The 18,846-nt window shown below is 40.0% G+C and overlaps 1 protein-coding gene across 3 annotated transcripts in view; it reads left to right on the top strand.

The window, feature by feature from the left end:
• Positions 1-18,846, top strand: part of pde4ba (phosphodiesterase 4B, cAMP-specific a) — a 219,614-nt gene that overhangs the window by 120,139 nt on the left and 80,629 nt on the right. The window contains exon 1 of one of the 3 annotated variants that reach the window (XM_022199767.2): positions 12,686-13,340. The exons of the other annotated variants lie outside the window; for them this stretch is intronic. Coding sequence (XP_022055459.1) covers positions 13,246-13,340 — 95 coding nt within the window. The 5' untranslated portion in view covers positions 12,686-13,245. Of the gene's footprint in view, positions 1-12,685; positions 13,341-18,846 lie in introns of those variants that run through there. 3 annotated transcript variants of the gene reach the window in all.

Below are 18,846 nucleotides of genomic sequence, written 5' to 3'. Positions count from 1 at the left end.
CCCTATGGAGATATTCCATTAAAAATCAGCCGTTTCCAGCTACAGTAGTCATTTAGCACATTAATAATGTCTTGACTGTACTTATGATTCATTTAATGTCATCTTCATTGAAAAAAAATGCTAAACACAGCAACCAAGTAGCAGGTTTCCAAGCAAACAGTGGTGGACCACATAGAACCATGAGTCAAGTGCTTTTGAACCCACTTGTTGCTAGGCAATTTCGCATGTTGTTTTATACAAGCTCTTTGAATGGACTAGCAAAATGGGCACCAATGTAAAAACAGATTTTGTATTCAGCTGCAGGTGTTTGCACTCGCTGAATGCCATTGGATACATGCAGTCTCGAGTGTCAAGCTGCACATCAGGCAGTAGTGCCAGCTTTTTGAAACGTGCGCTGCTTTCAAAAGCAGGGATTAAGTTTCTGAATGTCGCTGTCGTCCTTATCGGTTTGTACTGTTTGCCACCGTACTGTGTAATCAGAGCCTGTTTAGGTTCAATCAGTGTGTACAGTGAGACCAACATGGCTGTCATGACACATAGAGTGCTATGATGGAAGTGGTCGGGTAATGTGAGAGGACAAAATAATGAGTGTGATTGCTTTTGCATCTCTTTACTAAAGAGTGAAATTTGATTAAAAACACCACAGCTGATAGTAATCCTTTTTTGGTTTTAATTGTAGAATATGGCAACGTAAGTATTGTAGTTAAAGCACTATGCTGTCACAGCCATTTAAAAAAAGTAATGATGCATTCTTGCTCTTTCACCGAAACTGATAAGAAACAACATAAAGCAGCTTGTCACAACATTACGGCTCACCAATGCCATTATCAAATACACAATCTAGTGTGTTTTACTGTTCCAGACTAGACAGACAAACTATGCTTAAATTATACCAAAAAAAAGATTGAATATCGTAAATAATTAGATTTGTGCCCGTCTTCGTTGTTGCCAGAAAAGTCAGATTGTTTTGCAGTTGTTGCGGTGTCCCATGCAAATATGTCCCCTGGTTACTTGGGGCTGGGGGATCAGAGATCATCCCTGAAATGTGACCTGTATGTGGTCCAGCAGACCTGAACTGAGGCAGAGGCTAGAAAGAGGAACAGCATCAATTTCATCAAGGAAGGGACAGGCAGAGACGTGAAACTTGGCTCAGGGCGCTGAGAGGAAAACCGGAGTGAAACAGATGCTTTGATTAACACTGGGTCATGGGATTATAAACGTTACCATTTTTAATTTTCAATCTGTTTTGTCAGCTGTGGTGTTATGTTTTTTTTGAACAAGCTGGCCAATAATTTTATAGACTTCAAGATTTAGTCAGGACTGCAGATATTCTGTGCTTAATGACAGAATGAGGACTGTTCTCTGCCACTTTCTGTCTTGCCCTGTTGTAAAGCTGCTGACCTGCAGGACCTGTGAGGAGATTGGAATGAACATGAAGGCTGATTTTTTTTTTGCAAGCAGTCTGATTATTAAAACCGAGAGCAGTTGTCAAGTGGCGGATGCTGAGTTTTTCTTCATTTCTGAAAGTGTCTCTGTGACCGTCCACAGTGGGTTTGTAGGATGCGACGCCTGTGTGTGTGTTGCTACTTAAGAAGATCGGTTCAATAATACCCGTCTGATGCTTTCATCATCGATGAATCAAATCAAGTAAGTTATTGAGTTGAGACTTGCAGAGAACAATAAGCAAACAAGAAACAAATTGATTTTCATCACAAGAGTAACTGACATGATGATGATGACGTCATCCTGGCTGAAAGTTCCCATCAGCCCTTTCTGCTCTCGCCGGCACTCCTGGGTTTGGTATGTGAAGATTAAAGGAAAAGTGGGGACCCAGCTTTGTTAGTGCTGCTCCTCACAATGTGGCTGTGGTTGTGTCAGTTAGAGGATGTTTGTTGTAGCCCTGTCTCAGGCTGCATTTCTGTCACCTGAATGAAATGTGAATTATAAACTGCACCAGAGCTGCAGAAAGATGTTTCCGTTGTACTGTGGGCTTCACAGAGTCCTGTGTGTTGTTAGGTTTAGGTAATAAAAGCATTTGGTTCAGGTTAGGGAGAAATTGTCGTTTCACTTAAAGACCCCCTCCGGTGAAAACCAAGTTGTTGTTTGTTTTTTTACCTTGTTAACATTTCCATGTGGTGTTTTTTTTATGTGGTGGAAGACACATCATGAGGAGAATACACAGTCTTCCAGCATATAAAACACCATATGGATGTGTTAACAAGGTAGAAAGCTTGCTTTTCACCGAAGGGGGTCTTTATTAAAAACGTTATATCTCATGTTACCGCAGACTTTCTCTTTGTATTAAACCACAATTTTTCTTTCAAGCAAAATAAATATTTTACACATATTGTACATTTTGTGTCAACATTTCTACATGAATGCTAACGTTTGCCTTTTATGTTAACAGAAAATGTGATCAGACAGCGCTGAGCTTCCTTCAAAACACATTTACAGTTTAAAATTAGTGAGACGCTGTGTTGTTCTCATCAGACGCAGCCCTTTGTAGTTGTGGCTCTGTGGTGTACTGTGTGTAGATCGCTGCTGGAAATTGCGGATGACACTTTTAGCTGCAAGAAAATCACCTCAGCGCATAGGAAGCGAGCCATGCTGTGAAAATTGCCCTTTTTGTTTTTCTTCCGTCCTCACCTTCCTCACTGCCTGTCTCTGTTCTTTTCTTCTCATCAGCTACACAGACGCCTCCACCCATATCAACTCGCTATCTGAACAATTCCTCTCCGTATTACCGTTCACTGTTCCTAATAGGGATCTAAGTAACACAATTAAAGAATGCTCTGCTGCTCTGGATATATTGTAAGCTAGTTTAAACCCTGCAGTAAGTGGGTTCCAGCCTCTCAGGTTGTCTCAGTGAAATGCGATATTATAGGGTTTTGTCAACAAGAGGAACATTTCCTCTCAGGGGATTTCAGTGGCACTCAATCTAATTTCGCAATGCTGCAAAGTCTCGTCCGGCAGAATTAACTTGTTTTTGATAATTCACCTAAATCTAGCCTAAAACAGGATTAGCTACAGCTGTGAAGTCAAAGAAATGTCTTTATTCCAACTGCAACTTAGTTTGCTGGCAGCTTTTAAAGTGAAGCTCCAACATATGTTCTGAACAACTGAACTGTGTGCAGAGCTGCCAGTTCAGAGATCTGGTGAACGTTACCTCATTTATTCTCCTTGATCTGCAAACCTGAAATGAGTCATTGTTTTGAACCACTTTGCGATTTAACACTCCTACGGATCCTGTAACCTGACAGGTGGGGATGAACCAGATAAAGAAAAAAAAAAGCCACATTTAGAAGCTGAAAGGAAGAAGTAAGTAGGCGAAGCTTTGGCACATGTGGGTTTATTGCTTGGAGTCAACCTGAATGTTTATCAGATTGATTGTTAAGCATTTTTCTGAATACTGCAACATTATTAACTGAATCTTGATAAAATAAATTGCACTACTTTGTCTCTGATCAAACCAAGTCTCTCTACCTGAAGTCACTTTGTTGTCTCGAGCACTGTCCCACCCACAGCAATATCTCATGTCTTCAGTCATATATAATAGCTTAGCAATAGCCTATCTTTAATGAAAGTCCTTTAAGGTTGTTCTTCACAGTTTGAAGACAACAATTTTTCTATTTCTTCCAAATATCTGTTACCTGACTTCTTAATTACTGCTACTTGGCATCAGCCCTTAAAATGAGTCTATGGATCCTCATCCTCTGTTCTTATGTCAGGATCAAGTCCCCTAACACTAAACACAAGCCAACTGCTGTGTTCTTATCCTTAAGTATTCTAAATACAATGCAGAGCGAAGCACGTCAGTGGAAGGACTTCATGGGAAAAAAATGACCTTGTATAAATAAACACTCACGGATGACAGATTATAATAAATGTGGGTTGTGTATAAAAAAGCAGTGACATATGTACTGCGTTTTCTTTACAGTGTGGTAGTGTATAGCTCTAAATAATTAAGTTTGACCATTGAGGGAGAGAGGTCAACTCCTTTGTATTACTTAGTCGTATTTTTATTTTGACAGGCCAAATGCCACATGCACTGACGTCACTGTTGATGCAGGTTATCACACATGGCTCCCAAGCATAAATATCACACAGAAACATATTTAGAATCAGATGTCACTGCCAATGTTGAGCAAAAAATGTAATCAATTACTCATTGGAGCAATTACATGAATCACTTGAGAGCAGAAGTAATCAGTTTCTACTTTTGTTACTCAGCGCAGATCAGTTGAAGTCATTCTCCAAAGCCTGCACACCCACACATCTCTGTGTTATCACAAGCAGAACCACAAAACTAGATTATGTTTTAATAAGCAGCCAGCTTATGTTCTGGAGGTATTTATCGATCATAACCATCTAGATTAATATTAGCTGCTGCCATTAGCTCTGCACGATCCCCAAATTCACAGTGAAGCTGAAGGTTCCTCCAACTCTGAAGAAAATCTAAATGCAGCCTTAGCAGTGTGTAACGTGAGCAAGTCACGACATGTAAATAAGACCTTCGTTGTTTGATAGAAGGCGTTTGCTCATGTTTTGGCAGAATCTTTGCACAGCCCTCCACCCACACTTGAATACCAACAGACCCTGTGCCGAGATAACACATTTCACAGCAGCCTCTCCGCTAAATGAGACCAAACTGATTTAAGCCTCTATCAAACACTCAGGACGGCGTTCATCTTACCAACATGTAAAGGTCAGAAGATCTGCTCAAGTGGGTGAAGTTAATTAGTGCAAACGCTCTGTGAAAAGTTCAATTTCGGTGAAGTCTGGCGTAAAGATTTCTACCAATGTAAAATCTTTTACAGCAACGCAGTGATCATTAGATAACTTTGATTAACAATTAGTTGATGGTTTATTTGGATGAACTATATAAACGTATTGTTCCGTCAATGGGTTGCTAACTGACAGATGACTTAGATAGTTAAATTTTTCCCAATTATTAACTTTTTACTGAACAAAATGATGAACAGAATGCAGATAGAAGTAAACAGAACACAAGTGTAGATTTTGTTGGAAGACATTCAGGTTTAGGCGTTCTCCTCAAACCTTCAATTTTGTGCATTCGAATGACTTTTTTCGGACCAATTTGGGTCTTTTCTGCCTCCATTTATGATGGAAATATCTTTATTTATGTAAAGGAAGACATACATTTCACGCACAGTGTGTAAATGTCATTGTCCTTTGCTTCTTTCATGATTTTATTGTGTGGTGTCCAATGCATGTGTTGTAAATATTGAGGGGGAGCATATCCAATGAACCCTCTCCTAAAATCTGTACCTACAGGAAGAAAAGTGGCAGAAGCTGTGGGACTTATTCTGACTATCTAAGGATTAAGTCAGTAGTCTGCATCACAAACCAACCAAGGCTCAGCTGTTATGCACGAACAAACTCATGTCACTTTAACAGGCGAACAACATAACCCTGCAAAATGTCAGAGTAATTGAGCGTTGTTGATATTAGGCTTGATACACTTTCCTTGCTTACAAATTCCCTTCACTGATGTTTCCCAGAGAGGCATAAGTGCGTAATGAGTGACTGTCAGAGGTGAAGCTTTTTCTCTTTTTTCAGAACTCAGTCACACCTGCTGTAGTACGACCTTTTGTATCTTTAAATTCCAACATTTTCTGCTTAAATTGTGCGCAATTGTATTCCACAAGTACCAACAATGTTATCGTCAGGTTGTATTATATACTGCAGGTGTCTGAGCTCTTGTGTTGAGGGCTTTCTCTAGCAGTGCATGCCGGTAGTAATGTTAAACTCAGCACTGCTAAAAATTCACATTTTTTTCAGAGCATGCCCCCTGGTTATCACAGCATGAGTGCCGCTGACGTCAACTACGTTACGGTGCTGCACAGACAGGAGCAGCACTCGGTGAGGGGATTAGGTTAATCACAGGGGGAACGACTGCAGTGCCCTGTTTTTAGAAAGGGGAATTAGATTTAGACAGAGAGAGACCGAGGGTGGGGGAGACTCAGAAAGCTGCGTTGTGGAAAGACCAGCAAGACAGACAACCAAGAATCTTAAATTTGCCCTCTATCTTCCAATCAAATGTGGCAGCTTGTAGATAGGAAGGACTTATTATCTCCTTCCTGTCTGTATCTGCCTGTCTTTTCTATTTGGATTGATGCTGCTGTGAGCTACAAGTGAAGTCAATAACTGAATGGACTCATGTTCATGTTCAAACCTCAGAGATCTGCTTGTTTTTTGCGCCGCTCTCTGTTCATACGTCAAGGCAGGGTTTCCGTGGCAACTCAATAATTGCCCTACCTGTCAAGTACAAGTGAACATACATGAACATGAATGAATTCAGACTATGTGGGGTAGTCTTAGGAGCAGCAGAAGAATATACCATGGTAGTAATAATAATAATAAACACACTACAATGCTGAAGTGCCACTCAGCAGGAAGTCACATCTGTGAAGAACACTTGTTATAAAGTAGAGGGTCGGATGTGTTTAAACTGCAAAATGCTCTGCCACTCTTAACTGCAGGCCAGAAGCAGATCTAACAATGGGTGCAGACAGGCACTTTTGCTTCATAATTTGGTGCATCGATTGCTGTTTTTTGCTTCAAAGGCACATGATCAGTGGTTCCAACCTTTCACTAAAGAGCAATGACCAATCACAGACTGAATATAAAAGGTTGGCATAGCAACCATAGCATCATCCATTGGTTTGCGGGTTGTCGCTTTTGATCTTTAAGTTTGCAGTGTGACCATCACCATCTTGGTCTTTTAAAATCAGACATTACAAGTGAGTCGTAGATCTGACTGAGAACTCTAGGACACTGTATGTCGATACAGTGACTGCCTGTCAATCACAAGGTAGCCCCGCCCGAAAACATGCCCTGGATTTCTTGTTTTATTTTACTCTAGATGAGAACATGATTTACACAGCAAACTTCATGCTGTAGTGCTGGTGACTTGAAATTAGTGACTGGGACCATAAATTCATTAGGAAAATGTTTGCTAAGGTAACAAATCAAATCAGATGTACGGACTTCTATACAATCTGACTTATTACCACAACCAGAGGAGCTGCACCCTGCTGGCTACAGGTTTAAGCCACTTTCATATTGGCCAACTTCTCAGATTCAGAGGCTGTCTTCAGTACCGTAAAACGGGGCTATAAGGGACAGCGGGGTAATAAGGGACATTTCTATCTACAGGAAAGCAAAAAGGAATTTCCAACTTACCTAGATTTCTTTAAGAATTCATGGATAGTAATCGATAAAAACAACACAAAACCGCATCCTGCTCAACATAAAAACCGCAGAATTACATTTAAAACATTTTCCGGAAAAATGTCCCTTATTACCCCACTATCCCTTATAGCCCCGTTTTACGGTATATAGTTTACATAACCGATTAAAGGTGGAATCTGTGATTCTGGAGAGAGATGGCTCATTATCATATTAGCATAGTAGCATGTGAAAGACTTACTGTCCATCTGGTTACCAATCCTATCAGCTTTCAAGGTGGGGCTCTTTGTATTGTTAGTCTTATTCGTAGAGTCGTAAGTGAGCTGGTATGCTCAAGTTGCTGTGGGTGGCGGCAGGGTGGTTGAAGTTACATTTGTCTGAAATAACTTTTGTTTCATTTTGAGACATGAAAGGATTGTTTTCATCGGGACAGAAATATTGAGTAATTAAGTAGTTAAGTGATGATGTCACATTTTCAGATTAAACAAAGCACCTACATTGAGCTGTAGTTTTTCTTTTCTTTAATGGTTTTAACAGCTTGAGAACAGAGTAACATTGTTTGTCAACATCAATGCACAACCATGTTTGATCGTTTCACTTTCTAGAGATGACCCCTCTTTAAGGACTGGTTTTAGAAGATGAGACGAATTTATTGAAATTTGGAAAGAAGATTTTCGATTGTCTGCCTACAATGACACAATGGCTGTTTCATTATCACTGCTTTGTTGTTTGCTCTGAAAGCCATTTGGCCACTCACAGCAGCCCCACGGCACTTCCTGCAGACTGATGAGAGCATGAAGACATTTTAATTTCCGTAGATCAGTCACACCTTGTTGTCCTCAGAGGTCAAAGATAACAGAAAATTTATTACAGCAATCAGATTCACAGTCAGGATCGTGCTAGTGAAATTATTTCATTCATTCTCTTTTAGTTTTCTTTTCCATTTTAACTGAAGTAGCATATAAAGATACAGCATTGTTATGTTGGAATGCACACGAATAAATTGTGGAGTTTTGGATCAATGCAGAACCTTTGAAGGAAAAACTAGGCATAGATCTAATTTTTCCTGCCCCTAAACATGACGTTAATGTCCGTCATTCTGTTTGCAGCTGCTTTGACAAAGTTACAAGTCCACCCTCAATAACTCTTATCTCCCTGCTTCTCTTTTAGAGTTTATACTTAAATAGCTTTCGGGGATCATGGCTGTTGTTTGATCCTGATTTCATCTGATTTTGTGTGTTTGTATGACAGAGACAGCTTTCGTGTCAAAGGTGATATTGTGCCTGTCAGGTTCTGTCAATGCATCTTCGATTCTATTTCCAGCTTTTCTTTTTTGGTTCATGGAGACTAAAGACGTTTGGATCAAGTCGTCTTTTTTTTTATTTCCTTTTTGTGATATTGATTTGAATCACAAAACTAAGCTGGAGGAGGGACAATTTGACACACTACTCTGGAGATGTCAAATAGATAGTTCTTGAGATCATTTTTCGGCATTATGACTTTATTAAAAAGGAACATTAGAAACAGACAGGAAATGTGAGGAAGGAGAGCTGTAATTACAGCATTTACACCTATGTGCTGATATGTACTCTAGCTTTAGATCAAAAACGTGGTGTTTTGCACATCGGCTTGCCTTTTGTTTTTGTATGCAAATTACAGATGTACATCATCTCTCAAAACAGTTAATCAAACACAGGGTTCCAGTTGAATTAAAGGGACTAATTCAAGCAACTTTTCACTAACAGCCGTCAATAAATAGATTCCTGTGGCGTAATTAAAGGGTTGTGCAGACAGGTATTGACTTCTCCAGCGTCTCGTTAAATTCAGAGCACGCCCTCCTATCATCCTAATTCATAATTATGGCTGTAGGACGCCGAGGTCACAGGCTCTCGTCACGTTGTCACAGCGCCTACAGAGTGGCTTCTGCACAACTGCTCAGAACTATTATTACAGTCGTTTTGAGCTAACGTGAAATAACATATGAAAGAGCTATGTGTAGAATGCTGGCTCTGATGGCTTTCCATGGGGCATGGCTCATCTGGTAGAACATCTTACACGCCACACATCCTGTAAATCTGAGTCGTGTGGCTTGTCTCCTCTAATGCGAGACAAAATACAGGGAGCACACTGCCATCTTGTGGAGGTCGGGGTTTAAAAGATGAGGCCACGGAGAGCTCGTTTCTTTTTCTGCGTGATGACATGCTGCCCTCTAATGTTCACTCACAGGTCGTGCATCATTTTATTTTAACCCAAAACTGTTTCAGCCACAAGATCAGGGAGAAGAAAGCCAAACTATCGAATAATTTCTGATAATATGATGTGAGAGTTGTAAAAAGGTGTGACAGTAAATGTTATACAGGATCCCTGTCCTGGAGTGAATGGATTAACTGGTTTTACTCCAGCACTATAATTAGAACTAGTATTTGTTATGTTGCCAAGGTTTTGTTTTCTAATGCCACTGTGTCTTGACATAATGTTTTTTTAGTGTCTGATGAATTTAAAATGGAGAACAAATGAAACAAAGCAGGGCTGAAACTTACAAACGCAATCAGTCTTCTTTTTTTTTCTTGGTTGCTGTTTAGTCAGATGCTTTCAGTGCAAGAAGCTCTCACTGTCCTTGTTAAATCAGACACATACAGCGTTCTGTAATTGTTGTTTGGTTGCTGTTTATATATTTATTGCATATTTCCTGGAAGTCTGTGAACTTGTACTGGACACTGTAGAGATTAAGTAATTCCATTTAACAATATGTGCCAAATTCACATGTGATCGAGTGAAAAAAATAAGCACTGTTTAAATGTAATTGACATGACTGATTTATAATTTTGGCGTCTGCTTTAATTGAGTTTTAAAGATCACATCATGAGCTCATGAGGGATTTGACTGTGTGATGCCAATAAATTATGCAAAGCCACAGAATTATTTTAAATAGCGAGAGTTTTCTTGATGAATACAGGAATTTTGTACAATTAAAATGACATTAAGTTTGTGAATTTAGTCACATCGATAAATAAATGCTGGCTGCGTGGCATTTAAAAAATGATTAATTTCACCAGCAAAATATTCCAACGAACAACTATCTTTGCCTTCTTAAACATTTACATTTTAAGGCATTATGCAGTGTTTTCAGTTGCTACTGGTGCGCTGAAGAAGGTGACTATATAGAGCAGGAGGCAGCTCTTTCTGTATCTATATTTTCTATGGTGAACCCTCGAGGCCATTAAGGAGGAATGCAACTGCTTTTGTCGCGCAGGATACATTAAGCCCTGTGGCTACCACATCTTCTGATTCTCCCATCATTGTGTTTGTTGAGAGGCAGTGGGGCGAGCTGCAGTGTGGGAGCGTAGTAGTGATTCAGTTTTGGTCTCTGTGATCTTACTCCTCCCCCTTTTGTGTTTTTTTGCAAGCTCCTGCATAATGTGTCATCTTTCTGAATCATATCCAAGTAAATGACAAGGAAGCTTACTAGTCCTGTCATGACGCTACTGATTAGAAACTCCTCCAGTTTTCATTCAGAAGGGTTTTCCTGTCAAGTTTCGTAACTGCTCTGTTACAAGAAGTGAAACTTACCGTAGGAGAGCTGCTCTTACAAGCATTATCACTCTTTATGTCAGAGGTTTACGTTTGATTCTTTCTACAGATTAGTAAAAGTCATGCTCTGAGAAGTGTGCTGTCAGGAATTAGAATTTACACCAATGATTTTTTTTTGTAATGCTCCATTTTATCTAGGAATCAGTCATGTATTTATGTTAATTACAGTGTTGAGTGTTTACAGGTCAGGATTTCTCTCATTTTCCAATAACAGGTAATGTAATAAAGTAAAAAATCAGTTATCAAGACAGGAATAAAGACTTTTTTCTTTGCGCTTCTAATTGTCTTTTCATGTCGTTATACTATAGGTTTCTAGTTTTCTATTGAAGAAATATGAAAAAAGATGGATCTTTACTGCCTCATAATTATCCAATCTGATGTCTCATTTGGCTGTTTAGATATTCTGTACATTCGTGCAGCTCTGTAGTCATCTTCTGTGGCCATTTACTTATTATAGTCTGGAAATTTCCATTCTTGGCTAAGGTGCTACATCCCCACTTTGTTCAACTTTTCATGCACAGTGACATGTATGCACCAACATCTGCAACAATCAATCATTATTTTTTTATTTCAGTAAGGATAAACAAGACATTATTTATCAATGCTGACTGGCTGTTACAATTAAAAGCTTGATAGATCCTCAGTCTTCAAGCTGACTTGTCTCGAAAGACATCCCATTTTTGCCTAGTTTTCAGCGTATTTCTACAGAAATCAGTGTGGGTTTGTCTTTACCTTCTTCCTCTTTTTTTTGTGAGCTGCTATTCATCACAAATCTGTCATCACAGATTATCATGAAATGGGGGATCAGTCATCAGTGTACTGTACAGTGTCACCGGACGCTGTGGCCCCCCTGCCATGATGCCAGATGCCACCTCTTTCTCACACTGACAGTTAAGGTGGACCAGGTTGTTGGCAAAAATTATGAATAGCAGCTCAATATTTTGCTGCCAGAACAATCAATTTGTGTTCTCACTTTTATTTTTATAGTCGTTAACTGAAAATGTGTTGATGCCAGGAACATTTTTTAGCATTTCACAAACATTTGATATGGGGTTTGTTGGATTTTAGGACCTTGTAAAGTCCTAGTAAAATGTCAGTTTGTCAATGAAAATATCTTTAGTGTGACATTCATAACCAGTTTATACACTAGCCTTGACTTAAAGGTGCTCACAGAGGGAGTAGTTATTGACAGATATATTAGACAGTGATGACTACTTATTCAAACCTAAATTCTATCATTGTAGTCTGTTACAAGCCATGTATTGCAGGTTAGTTTATGCTTGTAAATGCTATGTGGGAGGGCTTAAAGTGAAGTGTAAAAGTTTTTATTATTGCACAATGCATGCAACAATAAGCAGCCTGCATGAGTTTGCAAGGCACCAAAAAAAAAAAAGAGTGCAAAATTAGTTACACCGCAGTCCAATCTGCAGCCCGGTATTGCTTATACAGAATTCACAACCTGCAAAATTATTTAGTAGTGGGTAAAATCAACCAGCTGCTTCCAATTTGTACACAATAATTTATATCTCAGAATATTTCAGGGTTTTGTTGAGTTAATTCACGTCAGCTGAACTCACAAAAACAACCATACAGTCAGTCAGTCGGGTTTTTTTTTTTCAGCAGCCATGTGTCTGCCTTTTACACTTCTGAATGTTTTCCACACATCCAACTTTAATTAAAGCTAATGAGGCTGTCAGAGATGGATGTATTCTGACTCCACTCCAGAGACTCCACTCCACAACTTAGATGCCACTCCTCAGTGTGCTGGGTTACTCTAAAGGGAACAGAGCTCCATACACACACACACATACACACACACACACACACAGAGAGACACACATTCACAGCATGGGGAGGAAGTATAGTCTGTGACGAAGAGGATAATCAGCACAGAGAGAGTGTGGAGAGCGTCAGAGTGTGAACGAGGGCTGAGAGAGTTCCGTGATGTGACGTGTGGACGGCTGCTTGTGCTGTTGTTGTTTGTGACATGAGATCAAGTGTGTGGAGAAGGTGTCTGGATACCTGTCTGCTGCTTTTATTTGCTCCACTGAAGAGGATGTGTAATCTGCTGAGTAACTTTTTATTTGACACAAGTTTTATAGGGAACAGTCATATAGATGTGTTACTGTATAACCTGAATAAGTCATGTATTGCTGCTCAAGTGAGGGGAAAGTGTGTGTGATTTTTCTCTCTTTCTGTTGCAACTCTTGTTTTTGATTTGGCTACTGTGTGTGTGAGAGGGAGTTTCGTGCTGTCGAGTGTATGAGAGGTGTGTTTGCATGTCACTAGTGGTGCGTATTACAGCGTGTGACATTCATCTGAGAGTAGAATGCTGCGCTTCTGACGCTTACGCTGGGTGTGTTGCGATGTGTCTGTGGTTATGTGTGTGAAGGTATGTGCCGTGTAGTGTGTTGTGCATGAGTGCATGTGTGTGTCGGGGCAATGTACCGGCGTTCACCCTGTGCCAGAGGAAGAGTTCACTTTGACTTCAGTGAAGAAGTCATCAGGAGACTTCACGCCGCCAACCACGCTCGCAGGTTAGGACACACGGGCAACCACACAAACGCACACATTACATGTTGTCAGGCTGTAACACACTCTTCTGTTCCGTCTTTTTGGGCTGCTTACTCACTCTGACTCTGTTCAAGTGCTAATTTAACCTGTCAATTTGGAAATTCAGGAGAGTTTTTTGCATGGCTTGTAGGTTTTCTCAGAGAACCTGAGCACCTCCCTTTGCTTTGTGTTTATCCAGGATGTATTCAGCACTTCCTATTTCCCATACATTACAATGCAGCTCATGTGCTTCTAATCATTGTAGTAATCAGCTGGATTACTTCCAGTGTCACGTGTTTGGCTGAGAAAATCCAACTGGACGATTTTGGGATGCAGCGCTTCAGTTTTGACTCGGTTGCGTGCTGTGTTTGTGCAATCGAGAGTCAAGTAGTTTGTCATGCAAATCAGTCTTGAAGTGTTGGAGTGCATTTGTTTATTATCTTGACGCTTTTTCTAGTCCCAGTGTAAATATAGTCCGGTCTGTGCAGCACAATAACAACCAGATGACCTCAAGGGTATGGCCAAATAAAGAAAAAGGCTCTGTGGTTGCCTCAGCCTTTAGCAACTCTGGTAAATTTGACTTTGTTGCCATGCAGGACTTCTTCTCCGCCTATATTTTTGTTTTGAGCTCAGAATGACACCAGTATCTAACACATTCCACAGTCATTTCAGCATGAACTCACCAGTGTCAGTATATGTTTCCAAAAAAGCTATTATCCAATCTGGGGATCAAGCGTTACAGGGTGATTAACAGGATATATAGTTCTGCTTCACAAAACTGTGTATTCTTTTCAACTTTTCTCTAATCTTTGCTTTTTTTGATGTTGTTGTCGTGAAAAGCTGCAGGGTCTGACAACTTCAAACTTCTAAATATCAGTTACAGCGAAACAGATGTGCTGTGACAAGGAGAGAGTCATGAAGGACCTTGGTTAGCCTATAAATTATCACAAGCCCAAATGGTTGTTGTCCAGCTCGTCCAAATTACAAAGAAACACATTTTCCCTCATATCCCGGTATCAAAATGTCGCCAAACTAAAACTCTGGACACGGCTCATCACCATGTAGGGATGCTGTAAACAGGAAACTGAGCTTTTTGTCTGTAATTTGGTTGAACTGATATTTCAAGAATGTAATGTAATAGTTGTTGTGAGACGTCGGCACCACAGTGCATTTTTAAAAAATGTTTTTACATTTACGTAACATCAGTGGAGAGAGAATAAGATGGGAAAGAATGAAGGTTTTAGTAGATTAGCCTCAGGAAGGATATTTAGGCTTCATGATGAAAGTCAAGCTGCAGCCATTTGGTTTTCTGGTTTGAATTTCTCTCATCTGCATAATCTGCCGGTTTATTTTCTGATTTGATTGGTTTCTGGAATGAGTATGAGAAGCCTTTGCCCGATAAGATCAACACACCAGACTGCAGACAGTCAAAATAGGGACTATTTCTTCGGTAGAAAGTAGTTTCAGTGGAAAATGTGTACATTTTGTTATGTAGATATGCATCATCCAGTGTAACAAAAACACATTTTCCTTAGTACTTTCTTTAACTTTTGTTAATTTAGCTGAAGCAACATTTGAAGTCAACGTGAAGAAAAAAGTTCACCACCGTGCAGCACTAGGAAGTCCCACTATGAACAATAATACTATGCTTCTATATCTAAAGATAGTTTATTGCTATCATTATTAATTGCATTTATTGCAAGATTCAGGAAACACTGGCATCCTTCCCATTTGTAAAAAAGAACAATTTTGTATTGATCCAACACAAATGCAACTTTAATAATGCATAGGTTCAGATTAATAAACTGTGTTTTTATTATGAGGCCAAATATATTTATATACTGTATAATAGTCTAAGTGATCAGATCCTTGCTTACAGTAAAACTACTACTGAAAACAGAACTGAAAATCCCCTATTAAACTCTCAGTAATGATCCTCATGATAAACCAGAAAACGCGTCACTTGAGAAAGCTACATGTGAATTATGGCTGGACATGACATGCAGTGTATCTGTAAAGACTGTGACCCTCAGCCTCTCCTAATCACTCCATGACATCGAGCTATGTTACTTTTCTTATAGACATGTAATTGATTAATACTATGCTGAGAAGTGGATGCCATAAAACCACTCACAGAACCTTAGTGAAGAGTGAAAATAAGCAATAAAGTCAGAAATGAGCAGCACTGATGCATGTTGACTGCAGACGGTTTCAGGGAGGAAATAAAATGGTGTGAAAAACTTGGCTGGGCGTCACTCTGGGATGACTGCAGGTTTTGTAAGTCAGGCGGAGACACGTCAGACTTCTGATTGTGACTGTTTCGGGAACGTCATACAACATAAAAGACCAAAGCAAAATATAACAATGAAATGAATATTTTCAAATTAAGTGTAGATGCTTGAGTGAAGTTGGACATTTTTTTTCAGACTGACCGGACACTGTCCAACAGCAATAAAGCTTACTGAGCATTTTAGAGAAGTTAGTGTGATTTACTAAAAGTTTTCTCTGCGTGCATGAAGATAATGCCATAGGATTAGTTCTTCATTCTTTAAACAGAAAATAGCCTCGACTGCAAAATCTAATGTGTAATCATGGATGTCTGGAGACACTGAGGTCTGGCGATGTCAAGCGTCCACCTCTGGCTGGGTGGGTTCCACCTCTGTGACCGAGGGTTTCCTGTGGAAAGTACTGGCTTATACCGAAGAAAGGAGAAGTACACAGATGGTGTACTGTGCCAAGCTGCATATCTGAACCATTCGACAGGTAGACGAGACCCACGTGAGCTATGGGGAATAACGAGTCCAGGCCTGCTTCCTCACACTGCTCTGTGCATTGTGAATGTATATGCTGTTGTTTGCTGTATATCATGTTCACACACATGCAGCTTCCCTGTGCCATGTAAGGTGGTGTGTGTGTGCATGAATTAGCCTACATACTGTATATGTCCCAGGGATTGTTTCTCACATGTGCAGCAGATAATCTCCACTGAGATGAGCTTAACTTAATATTTGGTCATTGACCCGGATTCCTGGCATCCTAACAAAAGATCATAGCTTCTTTTATCTCTACAGACGGTTTCTTGGGTGCTGGTTTCTGTTCTATTTTCAGCCTGTCAAGCCAGTAACATCAAATCAGACCTGCATCAGTGTCACACAGTGACGTTTGGGAGGAGATACTGGTCTTGAGGTCTTAATGATAAAATCTCATTTTTGTAACTGTGGAAAAAGTACAATTAATCAAATTAAATGCCACACAGAAGTTTTAAGTATTGGGAGCCTTTTACGGTGACAGACAAGAGCAGTGCTGAGTGTACCACGATTGTATTTGATCACCAGACCAAAAACAATGTGGCTCAAATAGAGAATTTTGCATCATAGCTGGAAAAATTACCCTCAGCTGCCTCAAAGTGTCATCTGCATGCGCTCAAAAATTTTCAGTGGAGCATTATGCATCAATAAACCAAACACAACTGACCCTGAAGCTGCTCTTTAGCTTCATCTTCTATTTTGTTACACGCTAAGAAGCTGCCAGCATTTGAAACGTGATTCCTGTTCAGTTTGGTGACCCATTTTTCTCTCCAGTACAAGACTCTCAGTAGCAGCATGTTGTGTTTCTTTGCCCATGGGCGGGGTGCAGCACTTCTTTATACAGCTTGTGGTTTAGCAGTATTTTTATTTGTAAGTTGCTTTGCTTGCTGTGCAATATGTTGCTATAGAGGTGCATACATTAAAAAAAAATGTTGCGGAGCTGGTGCGTTGGCCGTGGTTATACTGGTCAGGAGCTTTTGATTTCAGAGTGACTCGCCAAAACTGAAATTAGGCGGCGCTGCTGTGAAGTGGGTTTGATGATGAAAATGGTGATTATGTCCATTAAGATAATGACAAGGAGGATCACAAGTGGTAATAGTGATGTCTTGGAGGCTCTCAAGGATTAAAGCAATGGTGAGCTGTGGTTGTGAGCAGGACTTTGAGGGTTAAAATGATGGTGCAAATCTTTAAAAAATGTTACCTGCAATAATAAAAGACACAAATACCACATTGCATATTAAAAATCTTGTACTCTAAATTCTGCTAAAAAAAACTGCAGCTGTATTAGCAGCAAAGTGCACAAGCAGGGAAATGACTTCACCTTCACGAACTTTCTTTGCATACATTGCCTGTCCAAAAAAAAAAAAAGTCGCCACTTGGATTTAATTTAGCAAATAGGTAAGAGCCTTCCATTGGATAATTACTGAAGGGATGAATATGTTATAGCTCCAACAACTTATTTAACTCTAGCTGATGCAGTGAGTAGCTTCTCATTTCTTAAACAACCGTGTCAGAAGACATATTCTGTGGTCATGGAAAGGATGTTGATCTGTCTCAGAAGGGTCAATTTATTGGCCTGCATGAAGCGACGAAAACAACTAAGGAGGTTTCTGAAACTACTAAAATCAGGTTAAGAACCGTCCAACGTATTATTAAAACCTGAAGGATAGTGGTGAACCCTCATCTTCGAGGAGCAAATGTGGTCAGAGCAAACTCTTAGATGATCGTAGGAAGTCAACAGTAGAACTCGCAGCTACGTTTAATAGTCAAAGTAAGAGCATTTCCACACACACAATGTGAAGGACATTTAAGAGATTGGGACTATAAACAGCTGCATAGCTCTAAGAAAACCGCTAATCAGGAAAAAAAGGCTAGGGAGCATAAAGATTGGACTCTGGAGCACTGGAAGAAGGTCATAGGATCTGATGAGTCCAGATGTAACCTGTTCCAAAGTGATGGGGCATCAGGGTAAGAAGAGAGGTGGATGAAGTGATTCACTCATCATGTCTAGTGCCTACAAGCCTGTGGGAGTTCGGGTTATGATCTGGGATGGTCAGGTTCAGCAACAATATGTTCCTAAAGAACGAGGTCAGCTGACTGCCGAACATACTGAATGACCAGGTCTTTCCATCAATGGATGCCAGCATTCATGAGGCTCACATTGAGAATGAGCGGTTCACGGAGCATGAGATGTCATTTTCACACACAGATTGGCCTCCACAGAGTCCAGACCTCAGCCCCACTGAAAATGTTTGAGATGTTCTGGAGAAGGCTTTGTCCGACTCTTCTATCATCATCAATATAAGATCTTGATAGAAAATTAATGCAACTCTGGACAGAAATAAATGCTGTGACATTGCAGAAGCTTTTCGAAACGATGCCACAGCGAACATGTGCCATTCTCAGAGCTAAAGGCGATCCAATGAAATATTAGTGTGTACGTTTTTTTGGGTTTTTTTGGACGGGCAGTGTATATTGTGCTTTAATAATTCTAATGCTGAAGCATCAGTGCATGTGGAGCCTTTTGCTACAGCTAATCCAAGTTCTGTTTAATTTAAACTCGATTCAGTTTTGTTTTGCGTAGATTCACATCATAAGTCATCTCAGGGCATTTCACATTCACCCCAGGATCTTAGAATCCTGTAGTGAGAAACCTAATGAATGCACAGATTCCCTTTTGAGC

This window comes from Acanthochromis polyacanthus, chromosome 4 (genome assembly GCF_021347895.1).
Source record: "Acanthochromis polyacanthus isolate Apoly-LR-REF ecotype Palm Island chromosome 4, KAUST_Apoly_ChrSc, whole genome shotgun sequence".
NCBI lineage: Eukaryota > Metazoa > Chordata > Actinopteri > Pomacentridae > Acanthochromis > Acanthochromis polyacanthus.
Note: the sequence above shows the minus strand (reverse complement) of the source record. Positions and strands in the feature narration are given on the sequence as shown.